This window comes from Arvicola amphibius, chromosome 5, assembly GCF_903992535.2.
Source record: "Arvicola amphibius chromosome 5, mArvAmp1.2, whole genome shotgun sequence".
NCBI lineage: Eukaryota > Metazoa > Chordata > Mammalia > Rodentia > Cricetidae > Arvicola > Arvicola amphibius.
Genome location: NC_052051.1, coordinates 100,437,445 through 100,462,512, shown reverse-complemented (window position 1 = coordinate 100,462,512; position 25,068 = coordinate 100,437,445). Strand labels below are relative to the sequence as shown.

At 38.3% G+C, this 25,068-nt stretch overlaps 1 protein-coding gene across 4 annotated transcripts in view; it reads left to right on the top strand.

Moving 5' to 3' along the window:
- Nol4 (nucleolar protein 4) overlaps positions 1 to 25,068 on the top strand; it is a 352,858-nt gene that overhangs the window by 302,222 nt on the left and 25,568 nt on the right. For all 4 annotated transcript variants that reach the window (XM_038330862.1, XM_038330861.1, XM_038330859.1 and 1 more), the window contains one exon: positions 23,265 to 23,442. In XM_038330862.1, coding sequence (XP_038186790.1) covers positions 23,265 to 23,442 — 178 coding nt within the window. The remainder of the gene's footprint in view (positions 1 to 23,264; positions 23,443 to 25,068) is intronic.

Here is a 25,068-nt window from a genome sequence, read left to right as displayed (position 1 = left end):
GGTTTCTGTCTTCCTGAGTGACATTTGATGGGTTGAGGGAGTTTGAATGTGAGCTTAACTAACTCTTCCATCAGCCGATCCACTTTCTTTCCAGCCTTCACAGTCCTGCCCCACACCTGGGCTTTATTATATATTCACCTCATGGTGTATCTGTTGAAGATGCACCCCCGCATGAAGCACTGCAACACTCACTGAAGTCCCTTTTCCACCTCACTATATAATTCTATATATAATCACAATGTATTTTAATACTTGACAAGTGTCTGGCTACACCGTAATGGCTTCCAGGTGTCTCAGAATAGTGTTTGGCTCTGATTTTTATCATTCTCTGGGATTAAAACAGCCCTCCCTATTTATCATTCTGAGATCCAAAAATGCCTAGTTTCATATTAGAATGAGGATAGGCATTTAATAATAATTATATGTTGGCTAGATGTGGCCTAACAAATAGTCAGTCTTAAAAGAGACTTTGCACAAAGTGCTCACTAACATCAGCATTGCCCAAGCCTAAGAATGGTAACATGTAGCCAGTCAGTCATCTCTATTGATGCTGCAGTTTCTAATGCCAGGACACAGCCTAGTAAACATCACTTTGGCAGCAAATAAGGAAAAATGGAAACACAGTATTGTGTGAACCAAGGGCATGAGCACGGAGTAGACTAAGAATCCCTCAGCATTTAGCTTTTGGCTACTGTTGCTTTTCACTGCTCTGCTAGAGAAATAAGGCAGATATTAGGTTTCTGACAAAGCAATTATGGGGAGGCGTAGATGCTGGGAGCTGTCCTGACATTTGCCCCTTGATAGTTGTCATAGCAGCGGGCTGAATATAGCACTTTGATATAAGTGCAGGTCGTGGAGAATGTTCTACACCAAATGCAGCACATTAGAGCACCAGTATATAGGGATAGAGGTGAAGCCTCAGCGCAGCACATTAGAGCATCAGTATATAGGGATAGAGGTGAAGCCTCAGCGCAGCACATTAGAGCATCAGTATATAGGGATAGAGGTGAAGCCTCAGCGCAGCCATCTTCTTTCTTTAGTTCTAATCAAATGCTTCAAATCCACATCCCATGAAAGTGCCCCTTTTAAAAGCAATGCTGATTTTGTGCCCTTGCAGGACTAGCAGCATGTATACCACTAGTAGACATTATGTCTTTAGTGCATAGCTTCTTGGAGAGAAAACATTTTTAAACAAAGCTGCTAAAAATATTTTCATTCTTGAAACTAGATATGACCTTCTTACAAAATAATATATCTTGTGTCTATACACCATTTTTATTGACTTTGTTCTTTCAGAATATATGCACATATATATTTATGTACATATGTGTATTCTGTATCTGAAAACTATATACAAAGCTAACTAGCTAAAGTTATATATAAAATATTTGCACATATGCAAATGTATTAGGCACACAGAAAGGAAAGGTCTTATTGACATTCTTAAGGTGGTTATGTCCATGAGTTATACCTAATGTGGAATGATTCATGAAAAACAAAGAATCCCTTCTAACTCTGTTTAAGAGGGAAAATATTTACAAATTATCTTTAAGTTTTTATATGTGAAGACTAGAGGAATGGTCAATGCAATTATTTGTGCAACATAAAAATTGTTTAAGTGTTACTAGCAATATCTTTCTCTTTCCTTTTCTGTCCTCCCACACATAGTATGGACAAACTCACAAAAAATGAACTTTTCTTTCAAAATAAAAAGAAGTGCTAGAAATCAAGAACACACTTGAGACAACTCATTTAAAATGAAAACTGAAAAGCATAAATAGAACATAAAAGGAACATTGGGTGTGGCAACAAATCCATAGCACTTAAAGCCACACTGAGTATGGGGTGTCTTCTTCTTTATTGAGTATAATGTACATGCACCTCATTACACTGTCACTGGTAAAAAGTGTGTCTCAAGGGAGACACACAATATCTGTTCTTTAAATGCAGTACCAGGCTGATTTCTCGGTGTCCTAAGACCCAAGTGTGTGGTGTCTTCAGCAATAGGATCTTACCGTCCAGTTCGGAGAGTAACCAAGAGCAACGGCAATAGCTTGTATCATCTGGGGCAGGAGTCAATGAGACCTCAAAGGAATATAGCCTGTACCTGGCCTCAGCTTTTATTTGTTAGCTTTTGGCTTCTGGGAGAGTGCCTGGTGGAACTACGTTCTATTAGAAGGCTCCCAAATCGGCAGCACAGGAACACTTGGTGTGAGCTGGAGAGATGGCTCAATGGTTAAGAGCATTGCCTGCTCTTCTAGAGGTCCTGAGTTCTGGCAACCACATGGTGGCTCACAACCATCTGTAATGAGGTCTGGTGCCGTCTTTTGTCTTGCAGACATACAGACAGAATATTATATACATAATAAATGAATATTTTTTAAAAGAACACTTGGTGTATTAAAAAAACAAACAAACAAAAACCATGAAATTTGGGATAAAATTGGTGGATGGATATGTTGGGGTTGGGGAATGGGGTTCAATCAAAACATGTTATAATTCTGTATGAAATTCTTAAATAGGAAATTTTTAAAAATTATATAGCAAGGATTAGGATTTGTTGGTAAAGCCCTGGCCAGGCAAATACTATGCCCAGGGCTGGGATAATAAGAACCCAGGGAACACCTAGTGGAGTGGGTGTGGTGCCCCTGAAATTCCAGAACTCAGATGGCAGAGGCGAGTGTCAGACTAGACATACCAGTGAGTTCTGAGTTCAATGACAGACCATGTCTCCATGAATAAGGTGAGAAACAACTGAGGCAAACTCTGGAAGGCAGTCTCAGGCTTCCACGCAAAGGAACAGACAGACACACAGCAGAACCCGGTAAGAGAAACACAGACTGATACAGAGGACGGAAAAGAGAAGGCTTTATGGAAGGCTCCTAGTTTTCCATTAGTTTCTGCTACGTTTTAAGATGCTTGCTTTGTTTTTCTGGCTGTTTATAATGTATACATTGTCTACACAGCAACTTAGCACTATTACAGGACTTTTACAGAGACCAATAAAGCCCGATTCAATAGCATCATGAATAGCAGATACTCTAGTGCCTTTTAACCACTTAAATCTCCTGGGACAAAAAAAAAAAGTGAGGTGTGGAGCTGGGCTCCACCCTGCACCCTAGCCCGGATCAGGCTCCAGAGACGCACTGGAACGTTTACCAGCAGCTCACTGCAATGTCCACACTTCTAACTGCACTGCAGTTCCCTTTTGCAGATGCTTCACAAAATGCAAGAGTGAAGAAGGGGAGTTGCATCTTATTTGCATACTTTGGCCTTGGAGGAATTGAAAATATTAATCGCCTTTTGGGATTGGGAGCAAAAGTGAATAAAAAGGAAAAACAAAAACCGCTTTTCAGAAAATCTGCCTCCTGCAAAATGTCTGGGTTGCCACAAACAACGAATCTCAACAAAGGCAAATTCTGAAGTGAAGACAGTGCTGAGTTTAAAGATAGGATTTTTACAGCTCATTATTCTGCACTTGAATTTTGTTTTAAATGCCAATTTAGAGTAAAATAAAATCTCCCCATCCTGAACATTTGGGTAATATTTGAACTTCATGCTATCGTTCAAAACAGTTAGTAAACTTTAAAAGTTAAAAAAAATTGAATTTTTTTTCTGTTGATATTGGGCGGAAGGTATATATAGAACTAAATATATGTAATCCTAAGAATGTCTAAATAATCCAATCTTAATATAATTTATGCTATTTTATTTACAAAAGAAACATAAAAGGGGCTACTTTTAAATTTAAATTTTTAATTCCACTAGTATATTGTTTTATATTAACATAAATCCTATTAAAGGTGGTGATACACACCTTTATTCCCAGCACTCGGGAGGCAGAGGCAGGCGTATCTGAGTTTGAGACCAGCCTGGTCTACAAGAGCTAGTCCCAGGACAGGCTCCAAAGCCACAGAGATACCCTGTCTCAAAACAAAAAAAAACAAATAACAACAACAACAAAAAAAAAAAAAACAGTGGAAATATCTATCTTTCTTTACTTCTTTTTCCCCCCTAATTTTAATTATTTTGTTTCGATTTCGGTGTCTATCATGCAGGGATTGAACTCAATACAAGACATGAGTGCTACAAAGAAGTCACCTCCCAGCCCATTGTTCTTTTTAGACTTTGTGTCCTAACTTGGTAGTCACAAAGTTAGCTTAAGGTTGAGGCACACTAGTGTATAAGGTCTACTTTAGATACGTATTTCCTTTAACCTATCTTAACTCTGCATAATAATGTTCCTGGCAGTCTCTGCCAGAGTAGAAGACTTGGTTAAAGGTGTTTCGGGGATGAACAACTGCCCATGATGGAGGAAGGACAGCCCTGAACACTGACTTTGAGTATGTTTCCTGCTTGTCATTTCCAATGTAATTTAATGGAGATTCTGGGAAGGCATCGCTTTGGGACAAGAATGAAGTTAGGACTAGAGCTGAGTTCTGAGTTCACTGAGTGCCCCATCATCGTTGGGAAGGAAGAGTGTGAATGGGAGGAGATGATGCTCTGAGGGGGAACAGAAGGGGTTTGTATGAAAGTCTCCTCAGTGAGGATTTGTTCCAGAACCTGGAATGTGAAGCAGGTGCCAAATAAACTTCCAATAACCAGCAAAGCAGAGTGTAGAATTTAAAGAATTTGGAAAATTTTTGCTCTGTCCCACCCACAGTCTATCTCAGACAGCTGAAGTCGCCCCACTGCATCCTGACAGCTCAGGAGAGTTGCGAGTATGGTAAGGCTGTAGTCTTCAGCAAGAGTGTAGCTTTGGGATCAATCAGATCCGTGTTATATCAACTATTACAACTTTATGTTGAGCAATTGGAAAACGTCACTCAAGTCATGCAAGTCTGTTTTCTCTAAACTTGAGAAAGTCTTTTTTTCTGTTTTCTTTTACTTTTTCTTTCATCTCACTTAACTCATGTGAGCCAAGCAAGGGTGTGTACCCACAAGAAGAGCACCTCCCCCAGAGCACACTCCTGGGAGAGCTATTTTCTTCTCCAGGGAGAGCTTGTTACTTTCACCTTAGAGCCCTGCTGGATCCCAGCATCTTTTGTGTAGATGTCTGTCCTCATTCTGTTCCTTCGAAGAGACACCATGACCATGGCAACTCTTATAAATGAAAAACACTTAATTGGTGTGACTAACAGTTTCATAGGCTTAGTCCATTATCATCAAGGCAGGACATGATGGCATGGAGGCAGACATGGTGCTGGAGAAGGAGCTGAGAGTGCGACATCTTGATCTTCAGGAAACAGGACTTTAACTGTGACACTGGGCAGAGCTTGAGCATAGAAGACCTCAAATCCACCCCCAGCAGTGAGACACATGCTCCAATAAGGCCTCGCCTACTCCAACAAGACCAAACCTCCTAATAGCACCACTTCCTTTGGGGGTCATTTTCTTTGAAAGCACCACAGTGTCTTTAACTAAACCTGACTCTCTGTCCCTGTGTTATCCATTCTTTCACCAAACCCTGTCCCTGTTCATGACACAAAGCAGTTCATCTTCTCCTCTGTACATTAACATGCATCCATTTAAGGTAGTACTTGCCATTTTCTCGTCAAAGATGAACTCTTTGACATCCTGGTAAAGAGGGCACCCCTACTGTTCACACACTCCACCAACTGCTTGTCCATATGCCCTCCTGGATAGTATTAAGTGTAACACATAGCATATTCAGTGCAGATATCAAGACATCATTGAAGGCAGTCTGTGACTGTCTCTTCTTTCCTCACTGTTTCTTGACACAGGAGTCAAAAGGGTTTTCTCTGGATATGTTTCCTCTCCTTAAGCGCTGCTCTCACATCTACACATCCCTGCTTCTATCAGGAACCCCAACAAGCCGATCAGGGAGAGGTGAGGAATGAAACATGGGTCAGTGTGCCATCTTTGCAGGCACTGGGTCATGCCCTCCAGGGACTGATGTCATGGTTTACTTTCTTACACATTTAAACATGGTAGAGCTTTAAGGGAGGAAGTCTCCATATGACAATTCTTGCAACAAAACTTCAGGGCAGGTTATGTGGAAATTCTCTTACGAAGTAGCAAAGCACCTGTGACCTTTACAGTAAGAATGAATTCTATTGGCTGGCAAACAGAACAGCCTAGAGAATAAGCACAAGGATAGCTTGTATTGATGGACAGTGGGTCCTCTCTCATTGGGATGTGCTCTATTTACTGAGAGACAAAGTTCAGGATTAGGGCCTAAACAATGCTCAGGATATTGGGGGATTCAGGTGAAGCCTGGCTCCTAATAAAGCAGCAAAAATCACAATAGTTGTTTGACCACCTCACTCCAGAATTCCAAGTGAAGAGGCATCATTCATTCCCTTTCATTGAAGAAAATAGGTCTCATTGGTTTCTCCAATGCTTACTCTAAGCTATGCTTCCTGCAAGTATCCTCATAGACTGCTTCTGTCCATCATACATTATATTCCATAGCCTTTTCTTCAACATTCTGAACCTTAGAGTTAGCCGTTTGTCATTTATAATGCTATCATTCACAATAAAGTGAACACGTTAGCTATTTACCTTACAGCGGCCATCTTTACTCCTCACCAAATCAAGCCTTTAAGAGCAGAGAACTTTTGACAGCTTTTGGTCATGACTCTGGACCTCTACCAAGCACATAATGGAACAAAATACACATAGAGTAAATGAAAACGTATCATTGCTTGCTTTCTGTTTTTCTCATGACCTTGGTGTTTCTCAGATGGAAAGACTGGTTCTTCTTATGCTTATAGTATGGGAACAAGAAGACACTGTGGCTGAGTCTCTCCAACACCTGGATCTTAGATCCTGAGCTCACAGAATGACAAGTCACTCGTACCTTTTTGCCTTCCACAAAGCCATAGCTTAGTGATGTCTAATTCAGAGGGTTGTTGTAAGAATTGAGTCAGTGAGCAGGTCAGAGCAGTTCCTGATGCGGTCAGGTCTTGATAAACACTCTCTGAGAGCACGTCTCTCCCTCCAGGCACTGCAGGTTTGTGAGTATGACCTATGCTGGATGTATATTTCCATCTATCTCTAAGTCCTCTCCTCTATGCATGTATAATATTGGCTGGTTTTTTTAGCTCTCACTTACTTATAATTATCTGTGTATGCGTTACCTGCATACCATGCTAACATGCAAGCTCACTAGAAGCAGATATTCCACCTGTGTTGTTTTCTTCATCTGTAGTCATGGTGTCTTGCACATTGTATATGCTCAATATATACTATAGTATACCTTGTATTCAGTTATAGATGTATTTTTCAGTGATGTGAAAGTTAGCTCCTTATTTTTTGAAACATGGAGCACCTTTAACTTAGTGTAAAGTTACAGCTTTGGCCCTGTTAAATTTATCCCATGCAGCTGCACTGTAGTTAACATTTTCGTTGGGCCACCAACCAGCTCCTAAATAAAGACATGGAGACATATTACTAATTATAAATGCTCAATCTTAGCTTAGACTTGTCCCACACTTTTTACTTAATATAACCTATTTCTGTTTATCTACATTTTGCCTCTGTACTTTTTCCCTTTTTTTTATTCTTACATCCTACTTTCCTGCTTCTTCCATGTCTGGGTGACTGGCCCCTGGCATCTCTCTGTCATCTTCTTTCATTTTTCCTCGAGCCTAAATTCCTCCTCCTACTTAATATCTCTGTCAGGCAGTCTCTTCTATACCTCAGCCAATGCTATTGGCCATTCAGTTTTTTTTTTTTTATTAGACTAATCAGGTATCTTAAGCACACAAGGTAAAACAACAATGCATATTTATATAATTAAACAAATGCAACAACTGGTCTTTACATAGTTAAACAAATGTAACAATCCTTACAAAGTTAAAAAACATATTTCACATTTCCCGACTTTTTTATAAATAAAAAGAAAGGTCTTAGTATTAACATAGTAAGACTATATACAATAAAAGCAGTTACCAAGTAAAAATTACCCTTAGAATATCCAGTCCATTTGCATTTGGCAAATTCAGAGAAAATACTCCAGTATCTATTCTATCTTGATGAGCCCAAAGTTGTGTGCCTAATTTATTTTCTATTCTAACTTGTATTAACAACCCAAAATTACCATTTAGAGCTGAAAACATTTTCTCAGATAAACAATTTACATTTCTCAACCTTACAAGTTTGCATCTCTTATGTAAATTTCTTTTTAGAATTTGGGAGCAGGGAAGAGTATAATTGTCTCATCTTCAATTCTACCAGAGAACCAAGAAGGATATAATATTATCTGAGTGAACAGAAAGTGCAGAACAAAGCAACTTCCAAAACTATGGAAATGACAAAGACATCTGGTTGCCTGGACAGTCACACAAAGTTTCATGGCAATGTTGGAGCATCCATCTATGGCCTACAGGCCTAGACTATCTGACAGACTTTTCTGTGAAGTGGGAATTTTGAAGAACTGTTCCACCTTGTCTTGGCAAAGTTCAACAGTCTTTTTCCTTTGTGTCCTGCTTGTCCAGTTTGTACAGTATACTGTCAACATTTGTGGCAAGGGCAGCTTCATGACAAAATGACTAGCTTTGCCACAGTGAAAGTAAACTCCACAAGGCGTTCTTTGATACCCATAATCCTGTTATGAAGTAGATTGCTGCTGCCAAGAGCAGTGCTATGAAAAGCCTTATGTTATTAAACATCTTAAATGCCATATTGTATAGGTCTCTGAAGCATTTGAAGATTACCTGTATATTCCTCTATGACCTTAAAAACATAACCTGACATAACTACAAGTTTGATATTTATAGATCACTAACTAATAACCCACATTTTAATTATCCTGAACAGTTTGTAATAATAACTTTCAAGGACTACAACTTTATATTACAGTTCTAAATTAGATTCATAGATACAATACCTTAAAGCATAGTAGAAACACATATGTTACAACAAAAATAACCTTAAATTTCTATCAATATACAAAAATCTATACCAATGTAAAATATTTGAGATGAATGGTTGTCTTTTTATCATATATTATTTCCCCACTAAATGATGACAAATATCAATAATCCACTGAATGACCAAAAATTACCTGCCCCACCTCTTAGAAATGTAGGTATTGTGTTCTCTAAACTGCTTTTCTTGTCTGCGGGTGACAGGAGACCCTGAAAAAATTGAGATAATGGTCAAGTCCTAAGAAAACTAGATATACCTTTTGCTTTTCAGTCTCTGTAATGTAAAACTAAAAGGTTTATCTGAAGTCCTGACTAGAATAGTCTGTGAAGTGGATCATCTCAGCTAGCAGCCTTGAAGTTGTTCTGAATGCAGAACTCTGAAGAAACTGCAACAGAGGCACTCTGAAAGGTTGCATCACCTAAACTACCCATTTTTATTTGTGCCTGGTCTCCATGCTCTGTAAACACACAAACTTTCAAAACTATGATACATATCTCTCTTAACACAAATATGGACTATGCATTGTGCACAAGTCAGCCAAAGGTGAATTTTTTTATATCTGTGCAGATAAAAGTCTTCTGCCAACTTTTTAAGTTTGTTTGTACTGTATAACCAAAACCCCTATCCATGACATAAGTAGGGCATATAATAATTAGTTATGAGAACTCTGTAACCAACAAGATTTATTTTGTCTCATCCATCTTCAGAGCTGTTTTTTGTTGATGAATCAGAATATACATAAACCATTTTGTCATTTTTCTAGGTTTATTTCTATATGTCTGTAGCCAACATTTTCAGGGGTTCTCCCCCAATCAAATCTGATCTCTGTTAATTTTGAAGGAATCCATAGCCTTTCATTTCCTGTGAAAACAAAACATAATGTCTTCCCAAACGCAACACATTTTCTGAATCCATATTAAAGTTAATATATTCCTAAGAATCTAGGCTGGTTTAATTCAGCAATTCATCTTACAATCCTATGTGTCTTAGTAACATTTACTCATCAGCATTCAAAAAATTTAAAATCAGTAAAACACCACACATGATCCAGATTCCTTGTATATTTTCCATCTTTATATGGCTTACTATGTTTATATTACTTTAGTCTTTCTTTAAAAACTTATTTTTTAACTTTATTTTTACTGTGACTGTCTATACCAATTTTCTTTCTTTCTTAAGCGCCTATGCACACTGTCACATGTGTAAAGTTATTTTGTTTTTCTTTGCTTTGGTTTGTTGGTCTGGACTGATATTACTGTGCACCTGTAGGATTCTCTAAGTGCATGAGCCAAACCTTAAACTGTTAAGTAGCAGCTAGGCCATCAGCAGTGGTATTCTGGCTGTTGGTTCCATCCCCTCCTCAACTCTGTGAGAACTGAGCCTTAAGCCCAGCAGGCTTATCAAAGAGACATATTCAACTGTGAGCTGTGTTTAATCAAGGGCTGCATTCATCTGCCCCATGTCTAAGAGTTTGGTGCCCACACTGTGGCAGTTATTCTACTTAGGTTGCTGTTTCTAGTTAGTTAGCTGTACAGTAGTGCCTCTTAAAGGAGCAGAATTTGTTTTTGTTTGCTTGTTTGTCTCAGCTTTCTCAGGCCGTATGTAAAAATTTGGACCCCATGCTGGGCACCATCTGTAGCTGGCATTTTCTTTGGACCACGAACAGCTCCCAGATAAAGACAAAGAGACTTATTTTTAATTATAAGTCCTCAAACTTAGCTTAGACTTGTCTCCTTTTTTAACTTAATTTAACTCGTTTTTATTCATCTACCTTTTGTCTCTGGGCTTCTTACCTTTCTCATATTTTATATATTTTACTTTCCTGCTTCCTCCATATCTGTCTGACTGGCTCCTGGCATCTCCCTATTGTGTCCTTTTCTTTCTTCCTAGAGGATAAATTCCTTGACCAACTTACTCTCCCTGCCTGCAAGTCTCACCTGTACCTCCTCCCTTGATATTGGCTATTCAGGTTTGTTTGGTTTTTTTTTTTTTTAATTAGGCCAATCAGGTGCCCTAGGCAGGCAACATAAAAACAGCAACACATATTAACATAATTAAACAAATGTAACACATCTTTGCATAGTCAAACAAATATTCTGAAACACTGCACAGTGTGTCAGTGATCCAGCTACTCAGAAAGGTGATGCAGGAGGATTACAAATTCAGGCCCTGCCCAGTCTGCAGAGTTAGTTGCATGGTTAGTTAAAGACCAGCCTAGGAATCTTACTTAGACTCTTTCTCCAAAGTTAATAAACTTTAAAGATGGGGAGCTGATGATGTAGCTCAGTCTAGAGTGGTTACCTAATGTGTGCAAAACTCTAGATTCAATCCCAACACTATAAAAATGACTGAATGAGGGAAACCTTAAATTTCATCTTAAAAATACTATACCTTGATAAAATGGTCACTCTTCCGCTCAACTTGGTTACTTTGTCTTCTCTTCTTTGTTTCAATGTTGCTTTTAAATATCACCAACTAGCCAGTGCTCTCCTAATTGATCTCTCTGTCTTGTTAACCCACACACCAATGCATTTATACATCAGACCTTCCATTTGCATTCCAAAGATTCACCTTTCCATGGCATCGATCAAGTCTTTAGTCTTTGGCTCTTCCATCCCATTAGATGGGAGTCTTCCCAATAATGGTATGGTGCCCAGTACTTTGGTCTGTGTCTAGAAAGTCACTGTGCTCCACCTTTGCAAGGTTCTCCTACAGAGAATGTGAGGTGGCTTTGCCATAAGTGGCTGTTGTTTAACTTTGACAGCCAGTGTTAGTGTCAGTTTGTCACATTTTTGCTGAGGGCCAAGGACAGTCCCGTGCAGGCTCCTTGGTTTAGTCTCTGTGAGCCCCTATGAAAAACTCAAAACAATAGGAGGGAGCAAGAGCTGTCTCTGACATTTTCATTGGCTTTTGGGACACTCTTTCTCATATTGGGTCACCTTGTTCACTGTTATTACAAAGGGAGGTTCTTAGTCTTACTGTAACCCAATATACCGTGCTGTGTTCCTATCTGTGGAGGACTGCCCCTTTATGAATAGAAAAGGAGTGAATGGGGAATGGGGTAGAGGAGAGGTGTGGGGAGGAGGGCCTGGAAAGGGAAGAAGGATGAGAAAACTGTGGTCAGGATGTAATACAAATAAATTTATTTAGAAACGAATGTCAGTTTGTAAACTTCAGTAACTTACATTATCATTGTGATATACAATGCAATCTTTGAGTTTTTTATTGTTTTTGTTGAGCTATATTTTTTCTCTGCTCCCCTCCCTTTCTCTTCCCTCCCCTTCTACCCTCTCCCATGGTCCCATGCTCCCAATTTACTCAGGAGATCTTGTCTCTTTCTACTTCCCATGTAGATTAGATCCACTTATGATGTATGTCTCTCTTAGGGTCCTCTTTGTTGTCTAGGTTCTCTGGGTTTGTGATTTGTAGGCTGCAGGGATTATACTTGCACTAGAATTTAGTAGGCTTTCATAGTACTTTACAACACAAACAACACTCCTACACACACAAAAATGATATCTAAGGACCACAAACTTAGAATAAACATGACTGCATTGCTTGCTGGCTGCCTTGACACTTAGAAAAACAAAAACAAAAACAAAACCATTGGTATTCTAAAACCTTAAAAGACAGAGATACATCTCCCAAATGAATCATTGAGGTATGCTTTCCAAGGGGCTAAGCGCATAGGTGTGAGTGAGTTATCAGGTCAGGTAGAGGCAGTGAAGCTGGCAGAGGTAAAAAGTGAGGCCATTACCACAGAAGCACCAGTGTGACAGAAAGGAGGCTTTGGGAGGGTCTGTCAGACAGAATCCAAACTAGTCACTGCAGAAGCACAGCACCTGCCAGCCCATGACATGTCAAGAGAGGAAAGCAGTGAATACTATTTTGGACACAAGCACCTCTGACCTCTCCACTCTTTGTGGGGACATGACACCAATGTCAGCAAGTATATGGAGCTGAACAGGTTCATAGTGATCATGTGCCCAGAAATCAAAAGCAGGGAGTTTGTCTGGATGGGACAAATTACTTCAGAGCAAAGTAAAAATGATTGTATCAGAAAACATTGTTACGAAAAAAACCTAAATTGAACTTCTATCCTTATATGAACCAATTATACCAAAAATATATTCAAAGGTCTTTGTATAGGGAGGTCTTCTATCCATTGTAGAATGTATTTGTGTAGTCTGGGCCAATGAAGACACGTGTGTACACGTATGTGAAGACAGACACATGTGAAGACACACTGATGTACATGCAAATGATCTTTTATGACTTTAAACTAATCTTTTTTATCATTGCTTTTTAGTTTTTTTGATTCATGTACAATTCTTAGAAATAAATTCCTTCTTGGACACTCATTTCCAATTGCTTTGACACTTTGTCTAATTTTATTTTATTCTTAGATGGTCTCTCTGTTGGAAATAATTTCTGTACCCTACGTATTTCATTTCTTCACCCGTATTCCACAAGTTTCATGAGGGTAGAGGGCCGGTCTGTTTTACTTGCTGATTGATAGGCACACAGCATGTAGTTAAGTGCTTAGTCTAGTAACTGGAAGGCATTCACAGAACATTATTTAAAGTTTTCAGTTGCAAATTAAGTTAGATCATCAAAAAAAAATACCCTAGATTCTAGATCCTTAAAAGATGCTACTGGGTAGGACATGGGTCTCTAAAACAGAACACCAGATAGAGCTGAAGGTATCATTGGTCAAGCAATAGAGTTCAGAGAGCAGAACAAGTCATGCCTGGGAACGGGAGAGTGAAAACACAAGGGGAACCTAGACAAACTGTCTGGTCAGGTGTTCATGGGGTCTGCATGTAGCCGTATCCTGCAGGCAGTTCAAAATGTAGGCCTGAGCAAAGGTCTCCCTCACGGACTTAGGCTTAGAAATCCTTGCTGAAAATCACTGGATGCTGACAAAAGCAGAGATACAACTTAGCAAGGGCGTTATAGAGAATGGAGACTTCTAGAAAAACAAAATAGAAGGAAGAGAGTTGCGCATTATTCCAGGTGACGTAGAGTATATGATCCAAATCTCAAGGAGGCATGGAGAGAACTGTTGCTTACCAAATTCAAGTAGTTTATGAAGGTTTATTCGTTTCATGCATATATGTATATAAAATTATAACAAAGAGTTCCTAAAAATGACCATTGTTGACAAATGGATTTGTTGCAAATGGAAATAAAACTATTAACTGTGCATCTTACATATAAAGCAATGTAATACCAGTAATGTTTATCTTCTATCTATAACATTAAAACTATAACATGCTACATTCATAACCAATGTGCTAAGTCAGATGTTTCACATAAACAGAGGAAACAATACTTATTAAAGTAGGAACGTTAGTCAAGAGCTCAGGTCTGAATGTTCACCTAACACACACTCAGGCTTAAGCAGTGGGCTTTAAATTCATCACCAGATTATTTATTTTTTGATCATTGTGTGATTCCTCATGCATGTTCCTTTTAAAATTTAATTTCACATTAGTATAAAAATCATTATCCCTCAATAATTCAGGCTTTACTGTATTGATGGTTTTCTTAATTACCTTAATTTGACTGCTTCATAATTAATACATTTGAAGTACCCAAAATGGATGGGTGATTTTTACACCCAGTTTGAATTACAATAATCTATAAGCTTTTTTTCCAATGTGTAGAAATTAAAATCTCAGTTACACAGTCCTTTCAAGATACACGATCCCCATGGGAGTATGTTTATTATGTGTACCTCGTGTTCATCAAAGGTAGCTGTGAAAAGATCCATTCTGTAGAGTGACATTAGGAGGGATTATGTTCCGTTCTGCTTACTCAGCCATGCTGGCACACCTGTCTCTAATTTTGAAACTACCAAAGATTACTTCACAGCATCAGAGCTCAAATAACATCGTTAGCCAGGATTTCCTACCTGTTCAGGAAAAAGAAATGAAAAGATTAACATTATCTACCATCTCTGGGTTTTGCATTTTTCACATATCTGTCCACTGAATGAGTTTTTCCTGTCAGTAGTAAGAATTCTCAGAGTCACACTAGGTGACTGCTGCCATAAATAAGTCATGGCTGGGAGCCACCATGACCTCATAAGCCATTTCCCTGGTCCAAAAGGAGTTTTCAATCAGTAGAGTCCAGCTTTAGATAAAATGATGGCTTTGTCACTATTTAGAGGCTTTCACAATGTACATTCTAATAAAGACAGAAAACATACTGTATTACTAGGATAAATGACCTCTTCTCCCCAAAATATAGTGAGGATTAATGTTAAAAATACCATTACTGAAAGATTTCTGTGATGAGAAATTCTGCATTTGACACACAAAACTACCAGCTAAAATGACTTGCAGTCTATTTATGTTTTGCAATCTCAGAGGAATTATTTTTAAAATCTTTACTTTTGCCAAAATAGCAAGACCTGACCTAGATGGCAAGATTTATTAATTTAAGTGCAGAACCTTTTTATCAATCACTAAGGAGCAAATTGTAACATATATGTTGGAAACTGCTAACTGCAACTTCATGTGCATGGAGGAGACTTACCTTTTGGCAATTGTGCACTCGGCCAGTTTCTTCCCTTCCTGAGAGACAGGCATCCACTATAATTTGGTTGAGGTTTGTGCTAAAAATATTTATTTTGTATTTTTAAAGCCAAAGAGTCTTAAATTTTTGTTTTACACTTACACACATACAAACACACAATTCAAAAAACATTGTTATTATTTTAGACTTTTAGTTCTTACGTTGTTTTGTGTATTTTATACAAACTTATCATTTATATAAGAAGCAGAATAAATTCTTAACTACATGATCTACACAGTATATCATTTTAATAAGTACACAAAGTAACAGATTTCTATGTGGTGTTTTTATGCATTTTTACTTTGGGGATACATCCTTCTCCCTTCTTCCCATGACCTTGACCCTTCCCCGGTGTTTTGACTTCAGTACTTCCTTTTCTATGTTTATAGAGGTTAATATCTAAAATATGTAAGGAACTGGAAAAAAGACTAAAATACAAAAATACCATTCAACATACTGGCCAATAATTTTCAGAAAAATAGAAATACAATGGCTAATCAACAACTTTAAATGTGCTCAGCATCCTTAGGTATTAAGGAAGTAGAATTCACCTTTAATCCCAGCACTATAGATGCTACTACTTATTATGGTGAGGTGCTTGAAATTTAATTATTTTAAATATAAAATACACTGATTCTCAAAACCCTGATGTGAGCCATATCTCAAAACTGACTCCTCCTACTTGAAATGTTGCACTATTTGATTGACAGTTCCTTATTTCTTTTCTCCCCAAGTCTAATATACCCTCTTTGACCATCACGCTACCTCTATTTTCTTAATGCAGTGTTAATAGTTTCTACTTATATCAGGATATGTTATTGCTCATGAAATCATGTATGTTGCTGTGTTTAAATAACTCTATAGAAAAAATATCAGATAAAAAACTCAAAAGGTTTGGTGAATCTCTGGATGTAGCTATCCTCCAAAGAGTTTGGTTTCTTAGATCAGAAATAAATATAATCACCTGGGCGGTGGTGACACACGTCTTTAATCCCAGCACTCGGGAAGCAGAGGCAAGCGGATCTCTGTGAGTTTGAGGCTAGCCTGGTCTACAGAGCTAGTTCCAGGACAGGGACCAAAGCTACAGAGAACCCTTGTCTTGAAAAAAAAAAAAGAAAAAGAAATAAATACAATCAATTCTTATCATCACGCAATATGAAGTTCATCCAAATGTAGCTTTCAATAGTGTCTATCTGTGTTGCTTGGGAAGAATTTTGCAGTCTTGGCATCTTAACCATTTAAAGCCCTAAAGTGGAGAAAAGAATATGGAATCCTTCTAAGTGCTTGCAAGCCATCAATTTTGGCATGTTGGCCCATTTGAGCCAGGTGAGAGTTTGTAAGTTTGGACTTAGTTGATGTCATCAAAGGCCTCGCATTATCCTTCATTATATGTTTAGTCATTAGAAGGGCAGATGGCTTCTTGTCGGTTGGAGAACATTTTTCAGTTGTGCTCTGGTTCCCTCTTACCCTCACTGGAAACTCTTCGCAAGGTACACAGTTCTGGAATGCCCTCAGCTGTGAGAAGAGAAGCTTCTAGAAGGGAGAGGTATCTCCGGTGGCTTAAACATGAAGCAAGGGAGGAATTTAAATTATGTATCTTAAGTAAAAATGTTCTATCATGCGAACTGCAAAGAACATATAGGGACACTGGAAATCTATAATCAGCTTACAGAAAATGTAGTGAAGCCTGCATTATGCCTACGAGTTTACTCCTCTGTACCAAAAACATCATATGTGGCTTAATTCAAGGTTCTTCGTTTACAAAAGGTGAATCAATAATGCCTTCCTCTTTACACACCCCATGATGTTCTAAAAATATGGTTCCATGTTCTAGGAGAGGAGTTTTGCAAATTCCATGGATATATATATATATATATATATATATATATATATATATATATCCATCAGTGACAAGGAAACACAGATGGGATGTGACTTATACTGACTCCACCCCTCCCCAATATAGTTGGTGTATCCTCCTTGTCTTTATAGATAAAGTTGTCATCAAAATAAAGAACACTTGGTAAATACATTAAATAAATTAAATAAAAAATTCTGGAAGTCTTGAAAGAGGAAGTTAATCTAATGTTGTCTTTTCAAGGCCACATTTATTTATGAAAGAAAGAAAGAAAGAAAGAAAGAAAGAAAGAAAGAAAGAAAGAAAGAAAGAAAGAAAGAAAGAAAGGAAAGAAAGAAGAAAGAAAGAGACAGGTCTGTTGTTGGACCCTTAGAAGGAATCAATTAACTTTCAGTTAATGAGAGAATTTGTCTGTGGAAGGTACTAAGTAAAAATGTTCTTATGTGTCTGAGGGAATTAGGACTCTATCCATGTGGTCCATCAAGGAACCCTAAAACAACTGCATACCTCAGTATGACTCTAGCCAGTTTCTGAGTGGAACAGAGAAGTTTAAAGGACATGTCATGCCCTGACAACTAATAGTTAAGTCCCTTCTCCAGCCTACCCCAATCTTGTCCTCCTTGAAAAAGTAAATGCCAATCCACTTATAAGCTCATTTTGCACATGAAATATAAATGTATATTCAGCTTGAAGGTACGAGGGAGATATAAATATATGGTGCCATAGTCTAACTGCAAAGGTAAATAAAAAATACTTTTTTGTCCATTGAATATTCTTAATCAAAATATGTGTTTGTGAAAGAGAGAGAGGAGAGGAGAGGAGAGGGGAGAGGAGGGGAGGGGAGGGGATGGGAGAGGGAAGGGGAGGGGAGGGGAGGGGAGGGGAGGAGAGGAGAGGAGAGGAGAGGAGAGGAGAGGAGAGGAGAGGAGAGGAGAGGAGAGGAGAGGAGAGGAGAGGAGAGGAGAGAGGTATATGAATTGTCTTGATCATTTCTTATGGTCATTCAATAGTTGTTCCTTATTTTTAGGTATTACACATTTTGAAATATTTCTAATAAAAAAGGGTTATTCATTCTTCTTGTAGATTAAATAAATGTATTTCATTGTGTAGATATGCACCTTTGTAGCATGTTAATATGGCCCTTTTTTGAAAACAGCCTTCATAGGCACTCTGGGTGAATTGGTAGTTATGGAAGTGTTGTTGAGCACTCACTATTAAAATATTAATTATTTGAAGATGATAACAAAGATAAAACATGACTCCAGGGCATCTGTACCTTTAATGTCACTAAAATATTCTCTCTTTGAAAATGATTATTTCTCAAGACAATAACATGGATTAACTCTTATTAAACTTTTGTCCAAAAGACACTGCAGAACATATTTTATTGGCAGATTTGTGTGTTTTATTTCTCTAGGTATAGTAAATTGCCAAAACACTAATAATGCAAATCTTTGTTTGAATACAAATAATCCCTAGAAAGTTGGCTTTGCTTATTAATGGAATTAATTTTATGCCTCCCCAGTACAGCTGTAGCAGTTTGGAACAACAGCTAATAAAGAAAGAGTCAAAAATTTAAAATAGTACACTTAATAATACAAATTAATTCTACCCTACAAAGAACCCATAAGGAAACAGTGCAGTAATAACGTCTCTTCTTTCACAAAACAAGAGCCTCTCTGATGAGTGAATCTTCCTGTCTCAGGAGAGCAGTCACAGTCCTAAAACTGCAAGCCGAGATTATTTACACTGCATGAGTGGTAGAACTGAGGATCTTCCTCACAAGTACCCCAAGAACAGAGAACACCCTGGTTACTTTGAGACTTCAATCGATACGTCTTTGCAGAAGGAATGTGTTAGAGCAATCATTTCCATAATGCTTTGAATGCAGACACTTGGTGAGTTCAGAGTGAATTAAAGCTGTTAATCAGGCTACTAGAAAGGATGTGGTGTAGCACATGCTATTATCCTATAACTCATAACTTCACGGAGACTCTCAGAAGGTTTCCCTAAAAACTATACAAGTTCCATAGAGACCAGTTTAAGAATATAATATTTTTAGAGAACATAGACATATGCATGAAAATCTATTACTTGCTCTTTATTCCTATAACAAAATCCCAAAGGTGGTATAAGATTATTTAACTCACACATGGACAGGATGGCTTGCACTCAAGTGCGTATGTTTCTCTGGGCATATCACGGGATTGTCTGGGTCTCAAGGAGTGAGAAAACAAGGCAAAATCAATCCATTTACATGCTGAACCATAAACCAAAAAAGTAGCCAGGGACGGGTGACCATGATCCTTGGGATCCCATGCGAGTTTGGCCCCCAGTGACCTTAGGACCTACCATTAGGTAGGCACCCCTAAAGCTTGTACCTGTCCCCAGTAACCACACCATGGGGACTAAGCTTGTAATTCATGGGCCTTTTGGAGAATTCAACAGCCAACTTTTTCAGCATGCAAACATCTTAGATCATCTATTCATCTTTTGGTGAGCTTTAATAAGCTCAAGCTCAGGACATATATGCCACATTTATGTTAGTATGGAATAATTACTGTAAACAGGTTGAGGATATGTAGTCTGAACTGCTTGAGACCAGTGTATCAGACCTTATAGTGTTTGATATTTTTAATATTTGCATGGAATACTGATGGAATGGTTAAATTCTGAAATGAGTTTTAAAAATGTAGAACGATCAAAGTCCCCACTCACAAAATAAAAAATGTTAACATCATTCAGCCACTCAGTTTTGAATTTCAAGAAATTTTTTTATTCAATATGACATATAGATAGTCGTATGCCTATGAAGAAATGCTGGCACACCTACACAGGAAACTGTTTCACTGGAAGGACGGAAGGACTGATGAATCAAGTATGAGATATACCAAGATATGACTTTATTATTTCAATCCTTCTGCTAAACCCAGTTTGCCCCATGATAACTGTTTGTATGCTCCTAACATTGATTCATTGATGAGTCTTGTTCACAACATCACTGTTATTAACCAATTATATGAGTCCTGATTGTTAGGACCTACACTTCCAACAGCAACAGATTCCAGAAACACCATCTTCACTGTCACACATTATTTAAACTCATTTATTATAAGAAATACACACATTGATCTTAAGAATAAAACAAAACAAATAGAATATTTCCCTACATATCAAGTAAAAATATATTTAAAAATCTCAGTTATCAGAGGTGAATCTCATGATTCTATATTCTTTTCTACAGAGAACCAGAATCTGAAACCTACCTTCTCTGGGTGATTTTCCATTAGTAAATATTAAAATTATTGAACTACAACTACCAGCTGGAGAGTCAGGAGAGTAGAGCTGTCAGTAGCAAATCCTGGTTATGTCTTGGTCTTTTCTTGACTTTGCAGTTTCTCCCAAAAACTGCTGTTCTAAGGTAATACACCCTCCCATTAGTTCTATAGTTCTAATGCAAGCTTTGAAGTTGCAACCCAACATTCTAATTGTATATCAATTTTAATCATCTCATGTTTACATAAGAGAAACTTCAGAGCATCATTTTATTATTTTTAAAAATAGTCATACTTAGTAAATAGATTATAGCAGAATTCAAATTTCATGTTACATAATATTTTCTTTTCCATTTCTTCTCCTTATTTTTTACTTTGAAAGTCAGTCAGTAGTATTACTATACCATTTAGACTGGAAGTCATAAAGTTTCCATTTCTCTCTTATAATCTTACTGGAAATAAAAAGGAAAGTTGTAGATTATGTATCCCTTCCCTCTGACTGAATGAAACAGATTCATTTGAGCTGAGTCCACCGCCCCGCACAAGAACAGAATCATGCCAAGTTTTCACCATAGGAAAGATGAGCAACCAATATAACATAGCTCAGATGGAGAACAATAGTATTCCTCATTTCTCTTATGTAGCACCTGGAAAGGATCTGACAGTTACATGATCTACTCAATGTCTACTTTATTCCTATTTGAAGCCCTGCAAAACACTCCTGATTATTAAAAATTCACTCCTAATATTTAGTAGAAATCAATTGATAGAAATATTCCTTGTTGAAAATGAAAGAAGTCTAGGGATATGGCTTGGTGGTAAAGATCTTATCTTGATCACTGAAGATCATTCCTGACATGGAAGAGTGAAGAGAAGAATAAATCAAAAAGAAATATAAATAATAGATGTGGAGCCAGGAGGTGGTGGTGCATGCCTTGAATCCCTGTACTCGGAGGGAGAGGCAAGAGAATCTCTGTGAATTTGAGGCCAGCCTAATCTACAGAGTGAGTTCCAAGAAAGCCAAGGGTGGTACACAGAAAAACCCTGTCTCAAAAATATCAAATAATGATGATGATGATGGTGGTGATGATGATGATGATGATGATGGTGGTGGTGGTGATAAAGATGATGATGATGATGATAAGGCAAGTGAAATTAAACCATTCATATTGAATATATTTTAGACTTTATAAGCACATAAAGAGAAATTCAATCTATTTTGTTATTGAAAATATACCATTTATTACAAAGTTAATGTTTATTCCCTTGCAACTCAACATTTTCACTGGGATAAAGGCAGTTTCATGGACATTGGTGAGTGTGTATGCAGACATAAGAACAAAAACTAAAGGACCTAGGTGTTGGCTTAGATCTTTGTCAGGCTCCTGTTATGACAGCAACAGCCCTAGTGTAGAGGTGGTACTCACTCAACAGCCTAGTGTAGAGGTGGTACTTACTCAACAGCCCTAGTGTAGAGGTAGTACTCACTCAACAGCCCTAGTGTAGAGGTGGTACTCACTCAACAGCCTAGTGTAGAGGTGGTACTCACTCAACAGCCCTAGTGTAGAGGTGGTACTCACTCAACAGCCCTAGTGCAGAGGTAGTACTCACTCAACAGCCCTAGTGTAGAGGTGGTACTCACTCAACAGGCCTAGTGTAGAAGTAGTACTCACTCAACAGGCCTAGTGTAGAGGTGGTACTCACTCAACAGCCCTAGTGTAGAGGAGGTACTCACTCAACAGGCCTGGTGTAGAGGAGGTACTCACTCAACAGGTCTGGTGTAAAGGTTAGTACTCAATAAAAATTGATATTTTTCAACCATAAAATAAAAATGGAATAAGAGAAAAGGAAGAATCAGGGAAGGAAATAAGGAAGAAATGTAAGGCGGGAAGAGGAGAGGAAGTGAACAAATAAAACAAAAGATGAGATTTTGTGGAATATGTATAATCTTCCTCTGTAATCTCTTTCTGTGTATTTTCAGTCTTACATGTGGCTTCAAGTTCTTTTCTATTAATTAAAAGCCACCCTCTCTCCCAGTCACTTCCCCAGTATCAGGAGAGAAATGTTAAGCATAGATTCCAGGTCCATGCTCCTACTTCTCCATACAATGAAACCCTGTTCCCCAGCCTGACACCAGGCAGAATTGGGGACCACCCTTGTCCCTCACCCATCTGTACCTTTGATTTCTCAGTCATCTCTCATGCAGCATCTGCTCTATTAAAGCCCACTCGTTCGCTTAACAACTGGCCCTGGGCCTCCTCAGTTTATAGTATTGTGATGGTTTCTTTTTTTCAAGGGTGAATAGGATTTCACTGTGTGTGTGTGTCCCTTGTTTTCTCTGGCCCATCACTTGCCAGTGGTTCTTTAGGCGACTTCTACCTCTCAGTGCTTGTTGCTTGAAGAATTCTCCATCATTTTTAATTCATTTGAAAACTGTCAGGTTTTCTATCTATAGCCTGTCCACATTGTTGCCTGGTTCTTTATCATTATTATTATTACTATTAATATTTAGCAAAGATGGAAAATATGCACATGAGCTTACTGTTAACTACATGGACTTTTCTTACCTAGTGCAACCGTGTGGCTGGCATTGAGTGTGTGCAGGGTGAAATATGACAGAAACATCACAGTGATGGAATGCTGTTTCATTACAGGATGAAGCTACTCCCACTGAAAAACAGTGCAAGCCTGAGGCAGCCCAGGCCACCTACTCAACATCTACTGTTCCAGGCTCACAGGAGGTATTGTACATCAATGGCAATGGAACCTACAGTTACCATAGTTACCGAGGGCTAGGAGGAGGACTGCTCCTGAATGACACTTCTAGTAGTGGTGAGTCTTCACAGCAGATTGCATTTTGTGCATTCATTTGGGGCTGGTTTATTTTCTCTAAACCTGAAAGAAGAAAATGGTTAGACTGTTATAAGGACTACTCAGTGACAGGGGGTAAATCAAGGCTGTTTGAAAACACAACTTTCATTTCTCCACCTAGATATCTCTCTATATTGTCACAGCTTCTGTAAGCAGCAGCAGGATTGTTCAGCTGAATGATTGCTGTTTCATATTGACAAAAAATTCAAGTAGAATAAGAGCAATTTTTCCACAAGTAGCGATTCCCTCTGCCTCTGATGTTATAAGGTACATTTTGTCAAGAATGATTCCATAGTTCATAGAGCCATGTGATTTAAGAGAATGTGAAGCATTTGGAACTTTATGGAATGTGCACGATTTTACTAAAAACACATGGACTAAAACAACAAGCAGAAGCCACCATGCCTCCTCAACTGTAGATTAGCAACAATAACGATCTCTCACCAGTGAGCCATGCCTAGAGCCAGCTCGTGTTTGCTCATGCTTTCAAAATTTCTTGTGTCTGTGTGTCACAGCATCTCTAAATGAATCAGAGATTAAAATGCTTGGTATAGGGACTGGAGAGATAGCTCCGTGGTTAAGAGCATTGCCTGCTCTCCCAAAGGTCCTGAGTTCAATTCCCAGCAACCACATGGTGGCTCACAACCATCTGTAATGAGGTCTGGCGCCCTCTTCTGGCCTTCAGGCATACACACAGACAAAATATTGTATACATAATAAATAAATATTTTAAAAAATGCTTGGTATAGAAATAATTCTTGATTCCTTAATGACCTTCTGACAGTGGGCTTCTGGTTGGTGCAGAAAAGTTTCTGGAGTCTTTTTGCAGGCCAGACCTAGAAAGCCTGGGCTGAGTTTAGTTGAGGCTTGCCCGCCCCAGCCACATGATGTGGAGTGGAGATGTTGTTCCAAACTGGAAAGTTATTAGTTATTTATACTAGAAAAGGTGAATAAGTCAATAATACATCCTTTAAAGTTAAAAACATAATATGCTTAGTTTAATATTGTGCAAGGGTGGAGTAAACAGTTTGTACAATGATGGTTAGTGGTCACTAAAACAGGAGGGGGTAAACAGTTTGTACAATGATGGTTAGTGTTCACTGTAACAAGGGTGGGGTAAACAGTTATTTGTACAATAACTGTTAGCATTTGCACAATCCTACTTCTGGTTCTCAAGCTGTGCACCTCCATCACAATGCCACCTAAGCCATAGAAGGGAGTAGGAAGTCATGTTTTGAGCTGAGTCCTCACCTGTGCCTTCTTCTTTGTATCCTTGCAGCCATGGTTCTCTTTGTTCCCCACTGTTCACTGCAAGAACAGGTTTCTCTGATCAAGGATGAGAGTTATCTTTTTTTGTGGGTGCAAATGCTTTGCTTTGAGGTGTGACCTTCTTGGTGGCTTGATATCTCTGCTCTTATCATTCACAACATTGTTCTTGGTCTCTATTGATGTTTCTCGTTTGAAAGTTGATGGCACCAAATTCTAGTTATTTCTATAATATCTGCAAAAGAAAATGCTAACTTGGGTCTTTGTAGGAGTAATGAAATAAAAAGAAGTGAACAAAACTTCAGTATGTAATGACATGTG